This window comes from Pantherophis guttatus, chromosome 13 (genome assembly GCF_059756535.1).
Source record: "Pantherophis guttatus breed Tessera chromosome 13, ASM5975653v1, whole genome shotgun sequence".
NCBI lineage: Eukaryota > Metazoa > Chordata > Lepidosauria > Squamata > Colubridae > Pantherophis > Pantherophis guttatus.
The window spans coordinates 24,561,567-24,576,638 of NC_142075.1; the positions used below are offsets into that span (position 1 = coordinate 24,561,567).

Genomic DNA, 15,072 nt, shown 5'->3' on the forward strand with positions numbered 1-15,072 from the left:
AGCTAGGATGTTTTGCAAATGGGCCATTTTAATTTCTCAACGATAAAGAAATTACGCCAAGCTTTCGCTCCAGAAAGCAAGGCTTCCAATTTTCTAAATTTACCTTTGATATAAATACCTTTTCTGAACATTTAAAGTGGCACGAATCCCCCACCCTCCACCCCAAAAATCATCGAGAGAAAAAAATGGTCACGAACGTAAGGAAGTTTGCAAATTACTGTAATTTTCCCAAGATGATAGAGGCTACTCCTTCCTTGGCATCTTAAAAGAGCTGCCTTTGAGAAGAAGTAAGAATAAAGAATCCGACTGCATGCCCGGCTCTTTATAGAGTGGCTGACACGCTGGGCGTGTACACGCATAAACAGAGCCAGATTTAACAGCCGTGCCACAGTCACACGCACAATATTAAGTTGTCATTTCTCTGCAGAGGAGTTGTTACGGGATGATTGGATTTGAATTAACTTTAGGCAGCGCTTCACGAAACACAGCCCTGCGAAAACGGAGACTCCTGTCTATTTAAATTTTCCAAGCTGCAAAATACATCTTTGCGATTCCACCCCCTCCCCCAAATTATAACTTGCCCTCCTTGCAAACGTTTAACCTCTTCAAGCCACGAGCTAATTTTAGGTTTCCCTTTGTTGGGCTCTAGTCCTACACACAGCTCTGGATGGTGGGGGTGGGGGGTGGGGAAAGGACTGGCTTGAGTGGGGTGAGGTGGGGTGGGGTGGGATGGGATGAGGTGCCGTAGTGTGGGGAGACTGCCAAGCTGCATTTCCTTAAGCACGGTAAAATCAGCAGTGGGATGAACAGGAGAACAGATGGGAGAAACAGCTGCTTTTTATTACATTCTGACAAATTTTGCTCTTGGCTTGTCATCGCTGGCTCTGCCTCCAGAACCTCCTTTGGCGAGTCTTCCCTTAAGCCCACCTGGTGGCATTTCCTATATCTTAATGTAACATAATCCTAGAACATAAGGCTGGTAACCGTCTTGAGGGCCAGGTGCCAAAAGAATTGAAAAGGGCTGCATGGTCACCATTTCAGGGCAACAAACAAGGACTGGTTTGATACAGGCTTCTTCTGGAAGCTTTCTTGACTCCCACGTCTGGCCTAGAACCCTGGAATTCCCTGGTGGCTTCTACCCATGTGCTAGTCAAATTTTCCCCAAATATAGCCTTTGAGCCCAAAGGAGATAGGCTAAGACTGGAAGCATTTTATGGTGTGGTCTATTGTGGATCCCGGTGTAAGGTGGTGTGTCCTTACAGAGGCCTTAGATGTATGAGTAGAAGCTATCAAGGATAGATAGTATTGACTGAGTCATCAAAGGAAGGTCTTTGTTGAGTTGAACATGACTTCTGGAATAGGATTCTGTCATTTTCTTGGCAACAATCTAGAAGTAATTGTAAGTAATTTGTAATTACCTCCTTCCTGGAGATTATTTCCAGTCTAGTTTACAGCCCTAGAAGTCTCCCCTCCAAGTGGCAACCAAGCAAATGTCTTCTTAGCTTCCCAGGTCAAGGTAGAGCTCACGATTTCTCACCTCCTTCAGATCTTGGGGTTGATTCTCCTGAATCTTGAATCATTATGGGGAACTATCCATGGTGCTGAAGCCTTAATCTCTTTCTCTCTCTTGGATACTCCTAAGAAGATTCACGAAATTCTGTAGTGAAACTTCAGAAAATTGCCTATAAAAGAGAAAAGGCACAAATAATTGTTGGATTCTGATTAAATGTCTGAAGGCTAGTCAAAACCATGATCTCTTTCCTGCTTCTATGGTAACAGGAGTTTAAAAAGAGGAGATGTCATCAACATTGCTTTGGCCCTTGAGTAGGTACAGAAAGAGCGTGTCCGAGCATCTGCTGAGCAATTTTCTTCACAGCTGGATAGCTTGGGTCTGCACCAATGCACATCTGGGGGTTCTGAGCCTGGATCTAGAATAAGTAAACTAGCTTCTTGTTTTTATCCATGTATTGTGATGGTTAACATCTCTGGGCCATATGTTGATTTAATTCCGCTTTAGTAAAACTATTAGCTGCCCAGAGTCACTTTTCAGAACGAGATGGGTGGCATATATTTTTAACAAATAAATATTTAGAAAAGTTGCAACCCCTCCAAGCAATGCAAAGAGCCACCAACTCCGATTTAATTTTCATCCTTGAGCTTTTATTTCCCAAAGCATCAGCCAAGTGGTTTGATTCCTTCCCCCCCCCCCCCCGCCGTTTTAGCCAGCTCTTCTGATTTATGAATTTCTTCCAAGTTGCCCTAATGAGGAAGCCAAATCAAGAGCCCCCGGGCCAAGGGGAGCGATCCTTCACTCTGGCCATCAGCAGGCTTTGGTGGCCTGGGTCACGCCAGAGAAGGCAATAAGCAAGAAGAAAATTTCACTTAGATCTCACTGGGCTTTAGAACAAATCCATCATCTCGGACGTGACCAGCATAGAAAAGAGGAACTTCATCTAAGATGTTGTTAAGGGTCAGAGCTGCTGTTAAGGGCAGTCACATGTTGCCTGCAGCCCCCGGGCTCTTTATTTGCCAGAAAGGAGCCAGGCTGATCCAGCACCATCCAGCTTTTTTGTTCCTACCTTGGGCAACCAGAGCTCTCTAAAGGTAATGACTTTTCCCTACTCTTGTCCCCCTAAAGCAGAATAACAGAATAATAGAGTTGCAAAGGGCCTTAGAGGTCTTCTAGTCCAACCCCCTGCTCAAGCAGGAGATCTTATACCATGGCAGGCAAATGTCCAGTCTCTTCTTAAAAGCCTCTGGGGATGGAGCACCCAAAACTTCTGAAGGCAAGACGTTCCACTGATGAATTGTTCTCACCGTTAAGAAATTTCTCCTTGTTTCTGGGTTGCTTCTCTTCTTGATTAGTTTCCATCTGTTGCTTCTTGTTCTGCTTTAACCTTCTTCCAACCTGGAGCTCTTGACAGATGTAGCCTTCCTGGCTTTCTCTAATTATCATTTGTTGGCATCTAAGCAGATGATTCACACCACCAATCTAGTAATAGAAGAGGATCCATCTCTTTCCTTCTTTCTTTCTTTCCTTCCTTCTTTGTCCTTTTTCCTTCCTTCCTCCTTCCTTCCTTCCTTCCTTCCTTCCTTCCTTCCTTCCTTCCTTCCTTCCTCCTTCTTTCCTTCCTTCCTTCTCTTCCTCCCTCCTTCTCACTCTCTCTTTCTCTCCCTTTCTGTTTTTCCTCTTTCTCTCTTCATTACCTCCTTCTCTCTTCCCCACCAGTCTGATCTGGAGTCTCAATTGATATGTCAGGAAAGAAAGCCTGAGTTCCTTTTCTGCATTTGAGAAGCCTTAATACATTTTTGGCTGCCAATGCTTTGCCTGGTCTTGCAGCTTCCATTATGGTCTTCTGTTCAGACAGACGATGTCTTGTAAGAGAAGGCTTAACGAAGGAAGAAGAGCCTTCTTCATTGGGGAAGAGACAGGAGGGTGAATTCAATATTCGTAGGCTCAAGAAAAAGGAGGAGACCTTATTAAGGGTGGCTTTAATTTTCTGGACACTTCTCTTCCCTGCCTTGTGCCATTTAACCCTACTGAGAGTGGTGGTGAATTAGGCACAGAAGCCATTAGATATAATGTGGTTAATTCCCTTCTCTGGCCAGGCATGTCATAGATCAAATATTTCACTCTGCATCCCGAAGAACATTTATGAGAGCGTCTTTCGTAATTATGCTTCCAGAGGTATATGACCCCAAATTAATATGGGCAGTCGTATTCCAGCTAAACCCTGCATGCAGCAGATGGGAGAAAACGGGGCAGGAATTGACCTGGCCAGACCTTCTTCGCTCATGAGAGAGGCATAATAATCAGGCCATTGAATGGAACAGCTACTTGTTTGCAACGGTCTCGCTTAGCCACAGAAACTTTGGGCTCAACTGTGGTCGTAAGTCGAGGACGACCCTCCGAGATGTTCATGTCGGTTTGTCTTTTTCGCATTGAGCCAGCAGCCAGACACTTCAGGATAAGCCCTGTGCAAACTTCAGGCCCTGCAAAGAACAGCGAGTGTCAGAGGTATAAATTCTGCTTCGCCGTGAAGGTCAGAGTCCCTGCCATAACCATGCTGATAGAGCAAAGACTCGAGATAACCAAAATTGATTCCTCATCCTCTCGCTATCAAGCGTGCTCTTCGACGCTGTTCAATTTACCACATACAGGATGATAAGGACCCAGGAATGCAATTCTGCTCACTCAGAACCAGCTGATTCTTTGCCTGCTTCCCGCCTTTGCTAAGCTGGTTCACGGACATCAGGGGGATTCACGATGGATGCGTCCCCTGCCGTTCGATTAATTAGACAGTTACAAGGTGGAGTTAGTTTACCTATTTTTCATGTTGTATTATTAGGCCTTGAGGTGAGATAAATAGCCCTGATTTGCTCTTTCCAATATGATGCTTAAGAGATGGGCGTATCTTCAGCTAGATTCCCTCTTGATTCAGGGATGCTGTTTCTGGCTGGCCTACAATGCAATTTCTGATTTTCTGTAATCAGGATTGAACCTGTGATCCTCCTGCTCCTGAAGCAAGATCTCTGGACTCCAGAACTGTGTCATGCATCATAAGCTGACCTCTACTATAATGTGGCATTTATTATGCACCTGACTGTCACTTACACTGTGTTCTCTCCTTTGGCTACCTTCAGCCTGGTTGCAGAAGATCTCATCTTTGCTTCTGGATTCCGGGGGGAAAAAAGCAACAACCAAAACTCACCATTGGCTAAGCAAAAATATGGCGCTGTTGTGTTCTCTTCCTAGGTAGATTCTCGGTTGGTTTCTCCACCCAGAAAAGGTCCCTTGCAGGTGTGATTAGAGAGGCTGTAATGAAGAGCTGTATTAAGCTGATAACCATTTCTGGCATTTATTATCCACTCTGCCAACAGTGTTTTTAGCACTCATTCTCTGTCTTGTTGAGATAAGGAAGAACAGCCAACCTCCCTGTGTGTGACGTTCTCCCTCCCTCCCTGTCTCTCTCTCTCTCTTTGTGTGTGTGTCTTTCTCTGCGCAGGACCTGCTGTTTAGTGTTTGCGCTCTCAATATCATCTCCACCATTGTGTGTGCGTTGGCAACGGCGATGTGCTGCATGCAGATGGTCTCCTCCGATGTTCTGCAAATGGTGAGTGAGATACACAGATCCTCTGGCCAGAGGTGGGTTTCAGCAGGTTCTGACCAGTTCTGGAGAACCAGTAGCAGAAATTTTGAGTAGTTCAGAGAGCCGGTAGTAAAAATTCTGACTGGCCCCACCCCCATCTATTCTCTGCCAAGTCCCAGCTGATCTGGAGGAAATGGGGATTTTGCAGTAACCTTTGTCTGGAGTGGGGAGGGAATGGAGATTTTACAGTATCCTTCCCGTGCCACTCCCACCAAGCTATGCCACGCCCAACAAGCCACACCCACAGAACCAGTAGTAAAACATTTTGAAACCCACCACTGCCTCTGGCCAAGCCACAAGGGGAGGGTAAAAGCAAGGCACGTCAAAGGATTGGAAGGGGATTTCACCTTGGGATTGAAGGTCATTGTTTCATTTCTTTCCCAACCACCATAAAGAATGTTTAGGTGGGCCTGTGAAGACCGAAGTTCAAGCCCACCATCAACCATGGACCAGCCGCCGGTTCTTTCTTTCTCTCTCTGTCTCCACCCAAACGGGCCCACAAGGTTGTTATGAAGAATCTGGAGAAGGTTAAAGTACCTATTGCTGCTTTGATTTTCCAGAAAATTTTTGATATGAACCTATCAAAGAAATGCTAAGAACTTGATGACCTCCAGATGCCCAGGTCACCTTATCCTCAACCACAATGATCTTTTGAGTCAACCCCAAAACATTACATTAAAACAAGTTTTGGGGAGAAAATGAATATATTTAGTGGGCATTTAATGTCTCAGCTTTGTTCCTCAAAGTTTTAGGACAGAATTTCAGATATCGGGACAGTAGAGTTCCAATGATGGTCTCTTTTTTTTTTTCCATTGTACTTCATGTCATTCATCTCCAGACCTTCCTTCACATGGAAAATAGAAGCCGTGTTGTTACCCCCAACAATTCTATTTTGTAAGTTCTTATATGGTTGCAGCCATCAAATCAGTTTCTCTGCTTCCTGACAGCAGGTTCCACAATTGAACCCAATTCTCTCCTTTTTTTGAGGAGACTGAATGAATTCCGTAAACGACGGGCAACATTTCTGATTTTCTGGAATTGCTGTTTAAACAATCTTCTAAATTGGAGACTTGAACGGAGCCAAAGTCTTGACTAAGCTTGCCTCAAATTCACCCTAGCATCAAGGGAAGATTAGTTTACACTTATTTTTCAGACCTCTAGGAAAGAAATATTACTTCTCATTTTATTTTGACTGCAGCTGAATTCCAATTCCCTGCCTGGAAAGGACATTAACAGCCTTGCTTGGTGAAAATGAAACAAGGGGCCACTTTTAAGGTGGCACGTGGCCAGTCCGTGGTGTTCTCTTTGAGACGATTCCATTTATTGTGAAAATTTATGGACCACACTTTATCCACAAGGGTGCTCTACATTGCATTTAAGAAGAGGGCAAACATGGTATAACTCTGATACTGCAAAAGAAGAAAGCAAAACAGCTGCTCAGCCCCTAAACAACCACTCAGCTAATTTTCTAAAATGTCGTTTGAATTCCCTGAGCCCAAAGATATTAGCTGATGAATCCCCAAACAGAAAGCAGTTGGAACTCCAAAGCCCAGGTGCCACCACCAAGAAGGCCCTGCATTTTCTCAAAGCATCGCATAATTACCCCACCAGGAAAGAGCCTCAACTAAAGCTTTATTCTGCAGATAGAGCAACATTTTAGATGTCATCCCTTCTGCTGATTCAGCCCTAAAATGCTTGAGGTTTTAAAACTAAAAGCTTGAATTAGTCTTCTCAGCAGTTAAAGGATTGTTTTCGTCAGGTATAACATTAAGGAAAAGGGCAGGCATCAAAAAAAATGAAAAATTGTGTAAAGCATTCAGGTGCCTACAACACACACCCCCGGCAGTGGTGGGTTTCAAAAATGTTTATTACTGGTTCTGTGGGCGTGGCTTGGTGGGCATGGTAGGGGAAGGATACTGTAAAATCTCCACTCCCACCCCACTCCAGGGGAAGGTTTACTGCAAAATCCCCATTTCCTCCCAATCAGCTGGGACTTGAGAGGCAGAAAATAGATGGGGGTGGGACCAGTTAGAATTTTTACTACCGGTTCTCCAAACTACTCAATATTTCCGCTACCAGTTCGCCAGAACTGGTCAGAACTTGCTGAACCCCACCTCTGCCCTTTGATACCATTATTTGACCAATATATGAAGAGCCTTGGTAGTACAGGGGCTTAAGGCACCCTGTTATTAAGCTGATTAAGACCAGCTGCCTGCAATTCTGCAGGGTTCGAATCTCGCCAAAGGCTCAAGGTTGACTCAGCCTTCCATCCTTTCTAAGGTAGGTGAAATGAGGACCCAGTTGTGGGGGCAATAAGCTGACTTTGTATAAATATACAAAAGGATGAAGGCTATTGCTGAGCACATTGTAAGCCGCCCTGAGTCTTCGGAGAAGGGCGGCATATAAATCAAAAAAAAAGAAAAAAAAAAAAGAAAAAGAATATATGATTATAATTGTTGCTCTGAGTACCTGCTCTTTCAACCTCTGCTTGAAAAATATGTAGATTTGCTGGCTATGATAATAATGTTCCATCTCTCTCGTTTATGCCACCCAGTTCTTGCCGCAGAGGTCTCATTCTGCAAATCCAGACTGCATGACTCCTCACGGGACTATCCTGCACCAGACGTTGGACTTCGACGAGTTTATTCCTCCCATCCCACCGCCACCTTATTACCCACCGGAATATACCTGCACCCCAGCTGCAGAGGCACAAAGGTGACCCGTTTTTCACTGCCCTACGCAACGCTCCCAGGGGAGATGAACCCTGAACTTCAGCTGAAATCTCCCCGTCACTTGCCTTGCAGGGGCCAGCAGGTCCCTTCTCAGTTCTATTTCCCAGATCCTAGTTGGGTTTCTACATAACCTTGAGAAGTTTGCTTAGCTTTTGGCTTCATACTTTGCTTTGGAAAATGATGAAGTAGTTCTTGAGATGCTTTTGAGTAACCCGCTGAGCCAAAAGCAAACCCAGGTTAAGGCTTAACGTTAGTGGATCCAGTGGGTAGACTTCCATGAGTTACAACTTATGGGTGTCTAATAGCTCAAATATTGATATTTTCATTCATTTGGTCTTTGTTGTTAGTTGGGAAGGCTGTCATTGTAATTATCTGTTATCTATCTATCATGTCTGTCTGTCTTCTGTCTGTCCATCTGTCTTCTGTCTGCCTATCTAGTCTGTCTGTCTGTCTGTCTGTCCATGTATCTATCTATCTATCTATCTATCTATCTATCTATCTATCTATCTATCTATCTATCTATCTATCTATCTATCTATCCATCCGCCCACCCATCTGTCTGTCCGTCCAGCTATCTTTTGTGTCTGTCTGTCTATCTATCTATCTCTGTATCTACAGTATCTATCTCTATCATCTATCTGTCTATCTATCTATCTATCTATCTATCTATCTATCTATCTATCTATCATTATCTATCTACATATACCTCTATCTATCTATCTGTCTGTCTATCTATCTATCTACATATACCTATTATCTATCTGTCTATCTATCTACTGTATCTATCTATCTATCTATCTATCTATCTATCTATCTATCTATCTATCTATCATGTCTGTCTGTCCATCCGTCTATCTGTCTTTCTATCTATCATTTCTTCATTTTATGCATGATGCATCAAACATCCCTTGAGAAGAAAAATGTCTTCCTGTCCAATAAAGGCCTTCCTGTTGAATTCTGACACAGACACGCCTAAACCCACTGGAATTAGCAAGATAATTAGTCAAGTTAGGCTCCTGAACTCCATAGCTCTTCTTTAAGGATCAGTAACTCTGACGCCAATCAATAAATATCTCTATATATATTTAATTGGCCGCCTGGTTAATTAAGACACCTGATGAATTGGAGAAGTTCTTTTCATCGATCCAACTGCTTGAGCATTTAAAACCCTGAAGCATTGTGTGTGGTGGCTCTATTAACAGCTCTTTATCAGGAGGGTTTGCTCAGGGACCAAGATGAGGAACATCAAGACGGTGGCCATCTTCCCGTCATCAGAAGCTCAGCCCATTTTTGAATGTGCTGCACATGGAACATGTAAAATAGGGTGGAGTTTCAGTTGCACGGACAGGGCCGTTGTCTTCACAATTTTGAAACCTCCCCCCCCCCCCCCATTTGTGCTTTAGGGCTTTCCACTTGGACTTTCCACACACTTCCTTCAGCGCCTTATACGAGGTGACCATCAACAGCCCTGGGATTCTCTACCCAGCCGAGCTGCCTCCCCCTTACGAGGCAGTCGTCGGACAAGCTCCAACTAACCAGGTTAGAGGGCGTTGCTGGGAATGGACCACGCGCACAGACCAACTTCAGAAAGGTCTTAGTAAAACCATGGGATCTCTAGTCCTTCCTCTGAATGGAGATGGATCTGGTTTTCAATCTTCTGAGATGCGTTTAGACTTGATAGTTGAGGAGCAGAACAAGTCTTGCGATGCGCATCCTTTTTTCCCCTCAGAGATTGCCAGAGCCCAAACATGTGGGCGAAACTTCAATTTAAGAGAATATTAAGAAGAAAGAAGGCGCTTCAGTCCTGTGCACTTGGATATTTCTTGAGATAGATTTGATTTTCAGCCCGTTGCCTCTTACGTATTCTTTCCAAATTGCACAGTGTGAGTTTTTAACGGGCAAATCTCACCTCTCCTGGATTCCAAGTTCTGCTTGGGCTCCCTGGTGCATAATTGCATTTATGAAGTTTGTGAATGCCCCTCTCTTCCTTGGGGGCAGAACATAAAGAGGCCTGTTGAATTGGCAAGTTTTGTTACAATCAGGAAGGGAAAGGTCACCCCGGGATGGCAATCTCATCGGCCGGCCTCCCTCTTCGTTTTATTGGATTAGGATTTTATAACTCCCTTTTCCAGAAGCAGAAGCATCTTAAGGGCAGGAGGAATTGGCTGCTTAGGAGATTTTTCTAACTCTAAATAAATTAGCTAAAGAGGTGCCATCTTATCTTCTCTTATCTCCAGTTGGGGTTTTGGGGTTTCTTTCCCATGCTTTCCTCTTTCCTTGTCATTTGACTTCTCTTAATGGTTCTTCTGCTCCAAATTTATCTCTAGATCCCTTTCCAGATATGTCTGTGGAGATTCTCAATCACACCAAGTCATGGTTGTCCCAAAGGTGCTTCCCCTCCCCCAGGGGTGAAATCCAGCAGGTTCTGACAGGTTCTGGAGAACCAGTAGCGGAAATTTTGAGTAGTTCAGAGAACCGGCAAATGCCACCTCTGGCTGGCTCCAGAGTGGGGTGGGAATGGAGATTTTGCAATATCCTTTCCCCAGGAGTGGGGAGGGAATGGGGATTTTGCAGTATCCTTCCCCCCGGAGTGGGGTGGGAATGGAGATTTTGCAATATCCTTCCCCTGCCATGCCCACCAAGCCACGCCCACAGAACCGGTAAGGAAAAATTTTGGATTTCACCCCTGCCCTCCCCCCACAAAAGGCAACAGGAATGTCTTGGTTTTTTCTTTAAAAACGTTTTGCTTCTCATCCAAGAAGCTTCTTCCATTCCTGAAGAAGAAGGAGAAGGAGAACTGAAGAAGCTTCTTGGGTGAGAAGCAAAATGTTTTCAAAGAGAGAACCAAGGAAGTCCAGTTGCCTTTTGGAAAAAGCACCTTTGGGATTTCTAGATATGTTGGATTGGCTTCCTTCCCAAACTTTATCTTCAATAAACAGCTGCTTTAAACTCTTCGTCCATGCACTGAATGACAACCTAGGTGAGTTTTTTTATTTTTCTCCTAACTTTTTACAGGTCACCAATATGGAACAGCAAATCACAGAGTCCGACTTGGCAGAGCGAAATGCAGGAACAGGTTTCAACTGCCAAGGTAGTTTCCACTACTCTCCATGCGAGTGTTGAGAAAACTTTTGTGACCCTCTCTGAGTAGAGTTTCTCACCTACTTGGAAATGGGTTGTCGTTCACAGAGGCCCTCTGCCCCAAAGCCCAATTCTGCAGGAGACCAGCAGGCCGAGTAGGGATGATGGAGTTAAGTGCATCATCAGTTTAGAGTTGTTGCGTTCCAACAAGCACTCCAAGCCCACTTCATCCTGAATTCTGTTGAACCTTACCTGACACCAATTTAGTGTTCAACTTTAGTTGACCAAATTAATGTCAGGCGCAAAGAATCAGGGTCATTCATAAGGTTGTAACATAGAAGATTTATTAGGCCTGTGGACAAGAATCAGGTCAACTGAAGTTCAAACCAAAGTCGGCACCAGATAAGGGTTAATGGAATTCGGGATGGATTGAATTTGGAGAACTTGTGAGAATGCAATGATTCTAAACTGATGATGCATTTAATGCGACACCCCAGCTCCACCAGTTTTTCTACGAATTCCTTGAGAAGAAGCATCTCCACAAGGCAACGCAGGGTGCCCAGGAATAGGTGTTCAGATCACTCGTGTAGAGGAGAGCCATTAGTTGATGAGTGAAATCTATGGCGCCGGGGATCACTGGTTATTCAGTGGTGGAACCAAGACTATTGCCCTGTTTCTTGTTGCCCATTTCACTCAACGTCAGCATCTTGAGATAGCCTGTTTGGAATTTCTCTTTTTTCCCAGCCTTGTCAGGTGGCACTTCCCAGATGGCCACCAAAGTTGTTCCTCTCTCCAATTGTCCCAGGTACTCCTCCGAAGATTTTTGTTCTCTGGATGTCCTTTCCTGATCTCTGATTTCTTCCCAGGTGGTCTTGTAGGAAGAGGGGCAAGAAACAGAAGTTGCTCCAGCCTGAACAACCGCAAGTTAACCCAGACTTGCTTGCCGGACTCTCCAGACGATGAGGTCAATGGCCACAGCCAGACCACCGTGGACCGGCCTCGTAGCAGGACATGCTCTCATAGCCGGCTCTCAAACTGTTCCTCAGAGAGTGTTGGTGTTTCTGAGAGAGACTGTTTGGACTTGGCCAGAGAAGACAAAGCCACTCCCTCATCTAAGCCACTGAAGATGTGCTGTGGGGTCTTCAGCCAGCCAGCTGCCCCACAGACTCCCTGCACCCACTGCTCAGTGCCTGTAAACAGTTTGCCCCACAGATGCCTCAAGAGGACGGCCCAACAGCGGGCAAGGAAAAACGCCATTTGCAACATTGTCCGATCCACTAGTGACCCGTTGTCCTGTTCAGCTACTACAGAAGGTAAGGGAGTCTTTAGGAGTAAGGGCAGCTTCTTCCTGGTCATGGTTTCCATCTGTTGCCTAACCATCACTCATCCCAACACCAATACCAAGAAGGCCCGGTCTCCCATGTTTATAGAGCATGATGATGGCAGAGTTTGTAGGACGTTTCAGATCTTAAAGCCCAGGTTGACTCATTTGGGAATAGAGACTTTTCATTGTCTTAACATGTTTGTTCTTCTTATACTTCAAGAAGCTCTGCTCAGTGCTTGTGATTCCTCTTCCCCAACCCTTTTGTCCAATAACTCTGACTGTGACTTCACTTGGTGTATGTCCAGCTGAGCTACCATTTTAAAGCTCCTTTTCTTCCCCTCCGTTCCCCCCCCCCTTTTTAGTTCCTGTGTCTAGTCCTCATGTGGCTGCCTCTACTTGCCAGGACCCCGGGAATCGACTTGTGCCAACCGGAAAACCAAGGGGCCGCCCAAAAGCCGAACTTTCCCAGAAGCCAAAGGTCATCCTGAGCATCTGCAAAGAGCGGCCCCATTCCTTGGTGGACCTGCAGACCTACAAGGACACTAAGATCCTGGTGGCCAAATTTTTGGAACATTCGAACTGCAACTTTACCCCAGAAGTCCGTCACGTGGTCAACAGCATCCGGTCTGTCATCAAGTCTGATGAATGGCATATGAAAGAAGCCATCTTTAGCGCCAACGTCATTGATCAGGTGAGTGGCCTCTCTGAGTTACTTGGTGGGACTAGGATGGGTGGAGAAGAGATGAATCAATGTGCCCTAAATGGCCAGATCCTCCCTCCCTCCCTCCGGGTTCCAACCGATGCCCTAATTAAATCATGAGTCTCAAGCAGGTCAGGAATGCTTCACAAATTGACATCTCCCTCCCTTCCGTTCTGTCTCCTTCCTTCCTTCCTTCCTTCCTTCCTTCCTTCCTTCCTTCCTTCCTTCTTTCTCTTTCTTTCTTTCTTTCTTTCTTTCTTTCTTTCTTTCTTTCTTTCTTTCTTTCTTTCTTTCTTTTATATAGCTGTCAAACTCACAATGACTTACAGAAATAAAACCCCAGTCGAAACCAGTGGTGAAATCCAATTTTTTTTACTACCGGTTCTGTGGGCATGGCTTGGTGGGCGTGGCAAGGAAATGATACTGCAAAATCCCCATTCCCTCCCCACTCCAGGCGGAAGGATATTGCAAAATCTCCATTCCCACCCCACTCTGGGGCCAGCCAGAAGTGGCATTTGCCGGTTCTCCAAACTATTCAAAATTTCCGCTACCGGTTCTCCAGAATCTGTCAGAACCTGCTGGATTTCACTCCTGGTCGAAACCCCAATAAACCTCCACCCACCGCTGGTGAGAGAGACCAACCCAAGGCCTTGATGTCTCACCGTTTCTTTCACCTGGCCTTCTTTTCCACAGGTCATCATGGGCTCCCAGCAGAATGTGGATCCCTCGAGAAAGCGACTTCAGGAAGACCTCCATCTCCAGAGCTGTGGAGCCCTAAGCTCTCCTGTTGCCTTCTTACACAGGGCCCCCGTCACGCATGCCTTTGAAAGAGGAAGGCCCCACAGTTTAATTGAAGTGTGCCGAGAGACCATCCTTTGACAATGGGCCTTAATGCAAACTCTGCAAAAGAGATTCTGGGGAGCTGGGTAATGGGTGGAGATTCACCCCCTCTTCCATGGCTGTCTTGGAAGAAACAAGAGGAAAGTCAACCAGGGTCTCTGGAAGAGTTTTCCTCTTGTAGAGTTCTACGCTAGATTTTTATTCCCAGGGCTGAACGCTCAACTCTTCATGACTGCATATTCAACCAAGACTGTTTTATGGGGGAAAAATTGCTTCTTATTTAACAATGAAACAAACAAACAGAAAACCCACCGAAGCGTATCTTTTTCTCCTCCTACCAAGGAATTTGGTTTTCTAAAGGGTCTGTCTGGGGAGTAAGGGAGACTGGGGTGGGCTGGGGGGTAGAGTGGGATGGGGCAAGGGAAGGAAATAAACTTTCTTGCTGAGCCGCAGTGATCCTTCTGTACAATGTAGGAGTTGCGTTTTAATCATTGTACCTCAAAAGTGTTTGCACCAAATCTGAACAGTGTTTTCATAATTAAAAGGGTATTTCTGGAGACGACAGACTTCCAGAACTGATTTTGTGCTGGCAATAGATCAGCCTCTTTTTTTCTCTGTTGTCATTGTTGAGTTACTTGAACTGAGAAGAACAAAATTGAGAATGTGATTTCCAATTCCCAATTCCAACCTGGTCACTAACATCGTATTTCATTTGGGGTTTGTGCAATACCTATTTTTTTCACAACCTAGATTTGGTGGACCTTAGGAAATCTAAGTTCAAACTCCCCACCAATGATTGAAGTTCACAGAGAACTTTGAACTTAGTTGCATCCTCTCAATTCAGCCATGATTGAATAGTTCTTGAGAAGATTGGAAGAAAAGGGTGTTGTGTCTATCACTGTTAGCTTCCGAAGGAAATGTGGAGCAGCAATCTATCTAATTCCTTTGTTGTTTTGAGAAGGAGATTTAGATCAGCTCTTATTCTGCACACTTAGGGCCCTTTCTTCAGACTCCCACTCTGACTTCACTGTAATTGTCTTGAGGAAACCCATGTGAACATCTCCTTCTGGCATGGTAGTCAGTGAAAACACAATTTATATCACCCCATAATGCCTGGCTATGCTGGCTAGAAATCATAGAAGGTGTAGTCTAACCCACCTGGTTTTCCTCCTCCTCCTCTCCCCCATCTACGGCAGGAGCTTCAAAGGTTTGGAGAGAAGAATAGTCCATCAGACGTCCAGCAAA

The 15,072-nt window shown here is 45.0% G+C and overlaps 1 protein-coding gene across 2 annotated transcripts in view; it reads left to right on the plus strand.

Moving 5' to 3' along the window:
- Positions 1–14,386, plus strand: part of ENTREP2 (endosomal transmembrane epsin interactor 2) — a 63,975-nt gene extending 49,589 nt beyond the window's left edge. Inside the window, exons 5-11 of one of the 2 annotated variants that reach the window (XM_087878300.1) lie at positions 5,007–5,114; positions 7,705–7,865; positions 9,286–9,421; positions 10,898–10,973; positions 11,830–12,276; positions 12,650–12,978; positions 13,681–14,386. In XM_087878300.1, the coding sequence (XP_087734426.1) occupies positions 5,007–5,114; positions 7,705–7,865; positions 9,286–9,421; positions 10,898–10,973; positions 11,830–12,276; positions 12,650–12,978; positions 13,681–13,866 (1,443 nt within the window). In that variant the 3' untranslated portion in view covers positions 13,867–14,386. Of the gene's footprint in view, positions 1–5,006; positions 5,115–7,704; positions 7,866–9,285; positions 9,422–10,897; positions 10,974–11,829; positions 12,277–12,649; positions 12,979–13,680 lie in introns of those variants that run through there. The other variant, XM_087878302.1, reaches the window with a different exon arrangement.
- Positions 14,387–15,072: the final 686 nt, after the last annotated feature.